Below are 10545 nucleotides of genomic sequence, written 5' to 3' on the forward strand. Positions count from 1 at the left end.
TGAGCTTAAGGTAAAATTTACTCGTATTCTGGATTCAGATCAATATTTACAATTCAAGGAGCCTAGTGGCAGACCATTTGATTCATAGGTTCTGAACAAAACTGGCTGCAGAGATTATTTTGAAGTACAAACTAGCCAGCAAAGGATTAAGAAAGCATTTGGGACAAAAATACAATTTCTGCTTTTCATCCATATGCTCCTCACAGCGTTAGAAAACGGCCCCGATTTTAAGGTGAACAGAGTTTGCCAAAGAAAGTGATACTACTGGTAGGATTGTGTCTAATAAAGAATAAGAAAGGGTGATTGGCCATGAACACCTCTGTGAGAGGCAGAGACCTCCTGACAATGGAAGCTCCCGTGCCAGCCGCCGCCACAGTGCCTTCCTCATTGACTTCCACACAGGCCTTGTGGACAACGTTTGACAGCACCAGAGATTTTGCAAATGCCATTGCAGAAAGGTCAACTTTTGATTCAGTGAAGATGTCAGTCATCCCCATCTCTTGTAAAACCTCGTTGAGGTTAAAGGTGCCTTCCAGCTTGAATCGGGGCAGGTAAACCTCCACTGTTGTCTCAAACATGTTCTCTGAGGAGGCCCACTGCATTAAATTTTCATAGGTGATTGTGCTTTCAATCTATAAAATGGGGAGGAAAAGGAGATTAAAATAGGTGGGAAGCTTTGAAAAATCGAGATCTTTCCCCAGTGTTAATTCAGACAACTGGCTTCCAGCCCTAGTCCGTGAGGTGTGCTGCCTTACCTGCTCCAGCCCGCTGACAGATCCATCAGCCACATCCCCTGGCAGCAGGATGATCATGCTCAGTGACTTCTGAGCATAAGGGAGTTCAAGGATCTGAGCACCCACCTCCTCAATGTAGCCCAGCTTAAATTTGCCTTTCTGATACATCATCTGCACAGGTTTCTTTCTGTTCTATTGAAAATAAAATTACACAGTCAGTTAGGCAATACAGCTCTTACCAACACCTCTACCCAACAGGGAAGGCAAGTTAAGTTCCCACACACCCACAGCTCACACATGGGGCAGCTCAGCCCTGGACATTGTTATCCTTGCTGCAATGCTCACAGTATCTAAGGTGAATAGTGTGAAAATTTACAGAATGCAGGCGTACCTGATTCAGTTTAAAATCCCTCTGAACTGTTTTTTCTTCCTCAAACTTGTGTTCCCAGGATGCTTTAAAGTAGATTACATCCACAAGCACCAGCAATGCACGTCCATCAATCACACCTGGTGCAAAGAGTTCCTTGATTTTACCTAAAGGGAATTTTGAAACACAGAAGTATTTGTTAGCTGTCATTAGGACTCTGGACTGAGACTCTATTATTGGTCTGTGAACTTAGTTTTGGAAAAACTTAGAAACACAGTTCTCAGTTTATACAAAGGACAAAGCAATGCAGGTAAGCAACTGGTAGATTCCTCTGCCCTGTAACCAGCCAGGGAGGATGGGGGTCACCAAATTTTCCCCTGGTGTTCTGAATCTGCATTTATGGCTGTTTGCAGGAGCAGTTTGTCTGGTCAAGACTTATAGTTATTGCTGCAATTATCAGGCCAGGCATAAGGGTAGGAATAAAAAATATTTTACAGCAAACATATCTTTAACTCATAAATAATTTAGCCAGTAAATTACTCTTATATTTCAAGAGCAGATGGGAAGACAAACTACCCTTAAACAGCATAAGAGTGAACACACAGAAATGTGAACAGGTCTTTGCTCTTCCTACCCTGGAATTTCATTTGTTGAATCCATGTAAGAAGGCAGGGATGGCTCTAGTTTTGCTTTGTTTTACCTTGTGTCTCACTTTCAACCCAAGCATTAATTTTTCTTCTGGCAGCTTCAACAGCACCATGAAAGTCCACTGTTTGCAGCATTGCTCCATACAGTTCCTTGCTACATGTTAGAAATTGCTGTAAAGCAAAATAAAGATTATAAATTGGTCAAACCTATTAAGCACCTACTGCCTTTTGAAAGAAATCAATCTCTTGATAGTATTTTAGAAATGGTGAGGGACCTGTTGAATCTGTAAGGCAAAATTTCATTTTGGAAATGTTAAGTATCTGAACTTTATTCAGAGGATCCTTGAAAAAGAGATTCTAATGCATAGATCAAAGATGTAAATAAGTAAAAAGAAAACCAGAAGAATGAGTCTTGCCATGGAGGTTTGGATAAAAAAATTAAAGTAATAGAAAAAAATCAAGATTAGTTGTTTGATGCTTAAGTACTGAAATAATTGACAGAAAAACAAAGATGTGACTAACAAGTTAGCCATACCAAATAGTGTCAAGACCACTCAGTCATTTAGTAGGAAAGGAGCAAGAAGTTCAGCAGAGCAATCTGTGCATGAACCTGTGCAACCTTCCTGGAGATAAACCCTCTCCAAGCTTACTGCTGCCTCAGCTGTCCCACTTGCAAGACCTGAAGTAGGTAGTTTACAGACAGCTTGAATAAGCTGGTTTTGGCTGTAGGTCCTCCTCTGGCTGAGTGCACACACATATGAAAAATGGGCCAAAACCAAATAGATCCCTGCTTTATTTTTGCTCTATAGCCTTTGATATCCACAGGGTCGTTTGTTTCTGTTTGGTTTTTTTTGCTTTTTTGGGTTTTTTTAATAAAAGCATGGAAAGCTGACAGCCTCAAGAGCTATAGCTCCATGTAGCACATCACGTGCTCCGAAACACACACAAGAGGGGCAACAGTGAGGCTCACAGTTCCAGGGAAGCTTGAGGTCATGGCCATGGCAGTTAGCAGGTGACTTACCTGCTGGAGCTCAAATCCTTGTTGTATAAAGAGATTGTTGGCCAAGGTTAAAACATATTTTTCACCAAGGTTTTGTAGTTGCAAAAGCAGCTCCTGGAACACTTTATGGTTAAGGTCTCCCTCCTCGTTACACTGGGAGTAACAAAAACACAACAATTAAAATTATTCCTCTGTACAGCTTTGGTTGCTAATTTGCATCCTTATTAGATAACACTATAAGGCTAATTCCTGCTGTACTGAACCTAAATCCAGCTAGTCCAAGCTTTGTAGCCTGATACTCCTTCAGGTGAGATCACTGAAGGCTTTGGTATTGACTTACTGGCCCTGAATAAAATAAAACCTTGTATCAGTCATTTCCTAGAGGATTAGGCAGACCCTGAGCATGTGATCTTGACTCCCTCCAGTGGCAAACCCTAGTGCTTTACCCACACTAGCCTACCACTCAGTGAAGGCAGAGCTCCCCACCCAAGGACAAACCTCTGAGAAGGCAGGCTGACTCTCCAGGCTTCCTTCTGGCTCCGTTTCTGGGGCTGCACTCTCATGTTCTGATCCAAGACTCATTCTTCCTGCAGCTTTCCTGACATGGAGCACCTGCAGGTGAAGACATCAAGTTATGTCAATTGTAACTGGGATAAAACCATATTCCTTGTTTAAAAGCTTTGCTGTCCCCTATTGGATAGGTGGTGTAGATTCATGAAAGATGTTTTAGCAGCTTCACTCATCAGCTGAAATGACAGACTTGAACTTGTTCATACATTCATGTTCAGACTCACTTTTCTGTATTAACAATCCAAGAAGAACTTGCACTTAAATCCCTCAAAATGTTACTCTTCACTACCTCAAAATGTTTATATTTGATTTGTGTTTTCATTGCTATATTTGATTTGTGTTTTCATTGCTACAGTTATCTTAAATTTCAAAACAAAAATTTGCCCCAAGAGACAAAAATTATCTTTAAAAACACCAAAACTGGCTTCTTGCAATTATTCTTAACATTAGCATCAGCTTAAGAAATAGATCAAAACCACAGTGCTCTTAATGGAAACCAGTCCTTGTTCCTACTTTGCAAACACATCATTGAAAAATTTTCAGCAGTTTTTTGAATTATAATAATGTTGCATCATACATAGACTTACTCTTGTCTTTTTAGAGGATACTGATATTGAGAAATTCCCATTGCTTTCCTAAAATAAGCAGGAGTCCCTGTCTAAAGTAGTGATGTGGCAGGGTTATGGTAGCCAGGGGGCTGTAGGGGTGGTCTCTGTGCAAAGAGAGCAGACTCAGAGTGTCTGGGTGGGCACCTGGCAGCCACAGCAAAGGTGAACCCACCACACCCTGGTGAGAAGCTCTGCCTTGGGATTATTGGTCTTCTACCACTCATGGTAGAGAAGAAGAAAGAGAGAAGAAAGAAAAAAAAAGGAAAGAGAAGATTGTAGAAAGCAGAACTTGCACTGCAGGAGGTAAAGGCACAGTGACTGGAGGGATGGTCTTCTTCACCTCCTCCTTGCCCACCTGGGTCTCTGTGGGGTGAGACATTTTGACTCTTGAATTTCCTAAGGGACAAGTGAACTAATTCTTTCAGGCACCCAGGTGCAACCCCTTCAGGTGTGTGCAGCTCTCCCCGCTGCCCACCCAGACTCCCACTCTCAGGATTCTCCTAGCAGCCACAAGAGGAAATGCCTGCCCATATTTCTGAAATAGAGCCTGACATTCTGCCACAGGCTTGGGGAAAGCCAGGGTACCCTCAGCCAGCCCTTGCTCTGTGCCCTTGCAGGGTATATGATGAGACTCACACCAGCAGATGGCAGGGATCTCAGTGCTCCAAGCACAGCTGTGAAGGCAGCACCTGTGCCTGCCCTTGTGCAGGTTTTCTGTGAGACACTCACACCTGTGCTGTGCTGGGATGCCCAACATTTCCTCTGGGGGAACAGCAAGCCATGTGGAAGCACCTCACCGTGGTTCATTCATACTCACTTTTTCTATCTGAGCAGCAGTGTTGTTTTTTGCACCAAGATGGATCAGGGCCAGGGCAACAGAGATGCTCATAGGAGAGAAGACAATATTTGTGTCCTCTGCACTTCTGTTGAGCTTTTTGTAGAGATCAAGGCAAAACTCAGTAACAGGTCTAGAAATGGAGTCCATCATGAAGCGGCTGCTGAGTGGGAGCACAAAAGAAAAAATTTAGTGCAGCTGGCCAAGCTAAACCACACTGTAAAGCATCTGTCTGCCCTGAGATGGTCCCATAGCTGGTTGTTGAACACAATAGACATTTTCTAAATCCTAGAAGTTTTAATCAGCCTTGCACAGATGAGTCTATGATGTATAGCAGGAGCAAAGGCACAGAGGGTCTGCAAAAGGGACCTGTGCTCACAACATATGTACATTCCTCAGAAAGGACCCTTTTTCTGCCTTAGCCCATGCTGTGCCTTATTCCAGCCTATGGTATTGAAATTAGACAGGTATGAATTACCATTTTCCTTCTGCACACTGGTTTGATGCATACACCTGCACCAACTCTTTCCTCTTAACAACAAACATTAGTGATAGAGACCTGGTGACAGAAACTAAGCCTGCATCTAACCATCTGTGGTTACCAGAGCTGTGAGCTGTGGCAAGGGGGTTTCAAACAGGTTTTTAAAAATAAAATCACTATTAATTAAATGTCTTCATACATGAAAAAGGCTCATTACCAGCTATGGAGACTGAACTACATATGGAAACACTAACCGGTTGAAATAACACTTTTAACTTCTAATAAGTTTTCCAGGAGTCACAGATGGAGGCAGGATCCACAATTAAAAATTCCAAACAAAGTAATAGCCCAAAAGTTCTGCAAAGAAGTCTGTAAGTTCCTGCTTAGTGACAAGATGTGTGTCACTCTCTACTGTTGTACTAGAAACATTACAGTCTGATACCTCTCCCATGGGTCATTTATATTCAATCCACTGCACTTAGAACAAGTTAAGACCAATTTCAGCTTGGTCCTTGCAAGGAGAAGGTCATCTAAAAACCAGGCAATTAGAAACTCCTTTCCTGAATCTTAGGAGAATTGTAAAAGTGTTGTGTAGATACCAGTGAGATCACACAAAATTTTCTGGAATCATTATACCAAAAAAAAAAAAAAAAACCAAACCCCACATCACTTTCAGTATTAAACAAACATTTTGGACAAATAACACTGGTCTGTGTTCCAGAAGGATTATTTATTTAGGGGGAAATACACAGCCACAGAATGGAGACAAGTCCTTCATGTCTCCTGTGGCACAGATCTGGCTGTCTCTACCTTTCAGCCTGCACTGGGACCAGCATGGGTCAGGTCCAGAGAAAGCTGCCAGAGCTCCTCTCTTTTGGAAAAAGGAGTGAGTGCACCCCTAAGTGGTTCTCCCCAGTGCCCACAGATGGCTACAGCACAGCTGGCACTCTTCCTCAGCTCTGTCTGCCCTGAAGCTGCAGCCTGCAAGGCGAGGTTAAATGAGGAACTCCAGTCTGTGTCCCCAGAGGTTAAAGGTGGGAAGAGGCTGGTGCAAAGCTGAACTTCAGGATCTTTTATCAGCAGGACACTTGTACAGCCTGTCCTGGGCTGTTGGGGCTCATTTGAGACTTGTCTTGAGCCCTCTGGGGAAGGGGTTGCCTGGTGCTGGGGACCTGCACCCCATTCCAGCCAAAACTCTCCCGTCAGCCTCCCCCTGAGGCCCCAGTTCTTCTACCACAGCCACAGCTCCCTCCCTTCACAGAGAGTCTGACCTTCACAGAGTTCCCTTTATGCAAAGAGCTGCTCAAAATGCATTGCACTGCACTCAAGATGCAGCATGCACACCATCTCCAGCTCAGCCATGAGCCAGGCATGACTTTGCATGGAAAGCTGGGACTCAGGTGCCAGAAGTTACCAGGGCATTGGGAGCTGATATGGCTCAGCCAAGGTACAACATTTGTCTGTGAAACCATCCTCACCTGCAGCAAGAGACAGACAGTGGGAATGAACTCAGCTCACAGGAAAACAGACAGAGCCTCAAACAAACTGGTGCAGAGGCTTGGAAGAGATGAAAAAGTAAAGTTTCTGGATATATAAAGGTAAAACACTTAGCAAATGCAGACATTTCTTTCCATTTGACTAACAACAGCAACAATCAATGCTTCATCCTGCTTCTGAGTGATACCCTGTGGAAAGAACCTGTGATGCTGAAAGAAAAGTTCATAGATGTTTCATACTGAGACTTTTGTTTTGCTCTGGAGTCCAGAAGTACTTCACATAAAGACCTAATGCAAATGGACAAAACAGATGAGAAATAGCCAAAAAGTTCTTTGCACAGACAAATTAAGGATGAGTTTTATCTCATAAATTCTGCACACAGCTGGTTTAGCTCTGCTGTTAGTGTATATTTTATGTAATATGGTTTTCATTTTCCTTTTAAAAATGCAGTAATCTTACCACAAGACATTGAACTAAATAATTTCTCTTTTTTTTCCACCTGCATTTCCTACAATCCACAACCTTCTGAAAACAAAGCAGTGGATCTTCAGTGCTGAAGTTTGTAGTGCTATACTTCCACATCTCTAGAAAAATCTGAAATGGAGCTGTGAAATCAGACAGAGTGAATGTAGGGCATGAGCCACTTTGTAGGTGTGTCCCACCTTCAGACCAAGTCAAGGAGAAAAAAAAGAGCTAATAATCCTACTCAGTAGGAAGAAGGCAGCTCCACCCCACCCTGCAGGGAAAGGCTGAGTGCCAAGAATGGAGGGAGAGCCCAGGATCTGGGAACAGGTTTTAAAGCGAGTGTCTGGCACACTGATGTGGCCACTCCTTCAGCAAGAGCAGCAGGCTGTCACCAGGGAGACATCCAGGTGCAAACACAACAGCCAACTCCATGGTTTTGTGAGTAGGAACTACTTAGAGAGCTGCCCTAGAAATCCAGAGGAAGGGAGGGCAGGCATAGGCTAGTGAAGGAACTTCCTTACTGCACATGAAAGGATTTTGTGAACTTCCTTAATCCAAAATGGGGTGGGAACAAGTGTGTGACTGATTCCACACCACAAAGCCTTCTGTGTAATCTGTGCAACTATTCAATCAGACTTTTGGAGCTACTGCAAGGACCACAGCGTTTGGAGAGCATCTACATGGTGGGCAGCAAATGGTAATGTCACTTTTAAATAATCTTGGAGTGGTAAGGAGGGGTGATACACGATCAAAAGAAATGTTCCAGGAAGTTCCTAGCTGCTGATCCACACTAGCCAAAGCACCTGTGCTGAGCATTATTAGTAGCGCAGAGCCCCTGATGACAGGAGATCCTTTGCATGATGGTTCAGCAGCTTTTAACACAGTCTGGCAAATGAAATTACTGGCACTGCAGTATGTGAGCAAGAAGCTACCCAGGAAAATAGCTTCCTTCAGAGGAAACCACTGTATACCACAGACCTAGTAAAAATTACAAACTTCCTCCATGGCTGTGTGAAATGATGAACACTCTTTTTCTATAACTATTCATGATATGTTCTCTCTTTATAGTTTGTTTTTGGCTAAGGTTAGATGAAATCAAAACAAAAACTATCAAAGACTAAAGAAACCTGTGCTGAAAGCTGTCATAATGGTTGTGTTAGATTATATTATTCAGTCAAGAGGAGGAGGCAGTAAATAGGGTGGGGAAGGTAAGAGACCTGCAGCCTTGCTGTTAAGGTAATTCTGTATTTCATACAAATTAAGTAAGAAGGAACCCGTTTTGCCTGATGCCACATGATGCAATAATTCCCATTGCATGTTTGACTTATTCAATCTGTATCCCATTAAGGTGCATTAATATACACTCATTTCTCATACACAGAGGGAAAGAGAATTGGCAGGAAATACATGGTTTATCCTAGAAAAAGACAACATGACAAATAGTGCTGTTCCCTCACATGAAAATTGGTAGAAGTGACTTTCTTATTTTTCATGACCATTCATACAAGAATACATTTCAAATTGTTTCTGTGCTGATTTGGAGTGAAAGGGACAAACAGCACATAAGAAAAATTAAATTTCCTATAACTCAGCAATTCTGATCATACCTAAATGGCACAACACATGCTTTAAATTAAAAACCAATACATTTCAGTACAAAGCAGCTTTTCAAGCAAAATGGTGCCAGGCTCATTTTCCAAACAACCTAGCCTCTCAGGATGCTACTTTTATGCCAGAAAGCTTTTTCCTGACTGCTTTTATTAGTTTGCATCAGCCCCTCTGGTATCTTCTACACCTCCTTCTAGGCCAGTTATTTCTGCATAAAGAGGCATGGATGTGCATTGGCCCCTTCCAGGCTGTAAGGTGGGAAGTTATTTGCTGTGCCTCTGTGCAGCTGCACAGGCTTCTCTGCAAGCTTCTAAACAGCATTGCCAAACCCAGGAGCTCATATTTTAATAGCAAAGACTAGCACCCCCACTAACAAAACAAAATCTGAATGCCACTCCACCCTTTCTCTTTTATAGCATCATTGTTTAAGAACATAAACAACTTCCCTGGTAGTGGGGATCAGTGTAAAGGGGAAATGCCTTGGAACCCAGCCAAAGGATTGCCTGCCCTCTCTCTCTTCTAGAGAACATTTCAAGGCTTTTTCTTGTGCCATGGAAATGTGAGTAAAGAGGGAAAATTACCCTGCATTTCTCCTGCAGTGGCTCAGGTTGCCCAGGTCACCAGCACCATCGCTTTATATGAAGCCTGTTTCTACCAGAGTGAGTAGGGGTGCTCTGAAAGTGCCTGTACTTCAGCCCTTCTGGAGAGACAGGCAGAAAAGCATCTACTTTCTCACACAATCCGCTGAATTCATCAGTCTTGTGGCAATTAGACTTTACTGGGTGGACAGAGAGGTTTTGGGAAAATTTCAGATTAAGAAGCCTGTGAAATTTAGGCAATAATCTTTAGATGTGTCCCTAAAATCCTCATTCATGTCCCAGTGAAGACCAGCTCCCTTTGTGTGAGCTCTTGAGCCACCTGAATTTTAGCAGTGTGTTTTGTTGCCTGCAGCCTGTAAAGGTATCTCTCTTTCTGCCCAATATGTAAAAATGATGTTTACTTTACTAGCCTGTACAATACTTTGGATCAGGGAAAAAAAGAAAATTAAAAAAAAAAAAAATCACAGTTATTTTGGAGGAAAAAAAAAGAAGAAAACAACAAAACAACATAGAATTTTTACCTTCTTGCCTGAAGAGGTTAAATGAAGGAGACAGCTGAGTTCTGGAGCACGTTCCTGTGAATACTGCATTAAAAAAAATCTCCCACTCTCTGTGGGAAAGTTCAGCCTCTAACCAATGATTGCTGATATCAGCATCTTGCTGTTTAATGCAAATGCCATTACCATGAAGTTTCTCCACAGAAGAATGGGAAGCCTATATCTAGCAATTTGCTATTAGCATTTCTCTCAAGCTGCCCAACAAGTCTGGCAGGCAATATCTGCTGGCAACATCTCCTGATCACAATGCCAAGGCACTCTCAGCTGGAAAACTGGTCATTAACCCTAAGAAGACCCATGACTGCTCTGCTGTGCTTAGACCCTTTCAAATTTTGATGGGGTCTGGCCTGGACAAAGGTGTGTTCAGGGTTCATGCCAAGATTGTTTAGAGCTGAGCTTGCCTGCAGAGACAGAGCAAATGAATGGGAAATGCATGAGCTTTATGTTGCCTACAGCCATCTCTCCCTCTCAGGTAAGGAGCTGGCTTTGTGTGCGTGAAAGAAGCTTAATTAGAGAAGGGAAGAAATATTTCCTTGAACTGTAACAAGAATCCCCAGCCAGGGGGTATTCTTTAAAA

At 42.7% G+C, this 10545-nt stretch overlaps 1 protein-coding gene across 2 annotated transcripts; it reads right to left on the reverse strand.

Moving 5' to 3' along the window:
• Nucleotides 1-10090, reverse strand: LOC132330981 (serpin B12-like). Of its 2 annotated transcripts, none has more exons than XM_059853886.1 (8): nt 9933-10090; nt 4744-4924; nt 3247-3360; nt 2770-2901; nt 1802-1919; nt 1126-1268; nt 756-926; nt 1-632 (listed from the first exon to the last, which is right to left on the reverse strand). In XM_059853886.1, exons 2-8 carry the CDS (start codon nt 4912-4914, stop codon nt 228-230), a joined length of 1254 nt encoding a protein of 417 aa, XP_059709869.1. In that variant the 5' UTR covers nt 4915-4924; nt 9933-10090; the 3' UTR covers nt 1-227. The 2 variants fall into 2 exon arrangements, with proteins under 2 accessions (XP_059709869.1, XP_059709877.1); XM_059853894.1 differs by having other exon boundaries at nt 4744-4921; nt 9933-10089.
• Nucleotides 10091-10545: the final 455 nt, after the last annotated feature.

This window comes from Haemorhous mexicanus, chromosome 1, assembly GCF_027477595.1.
Source record: "Haemorhous mexicanus isolate bHaeMex1 chromosome 1, bHaeMex1.pri, whole genome shotgun sequence".
Lineage (NCBI taxonomy): Eukaryota > Metazoa > Chordata > Aves > Passeriformes > Fringillidae > Haemorhous > Haemorhous mexicanus.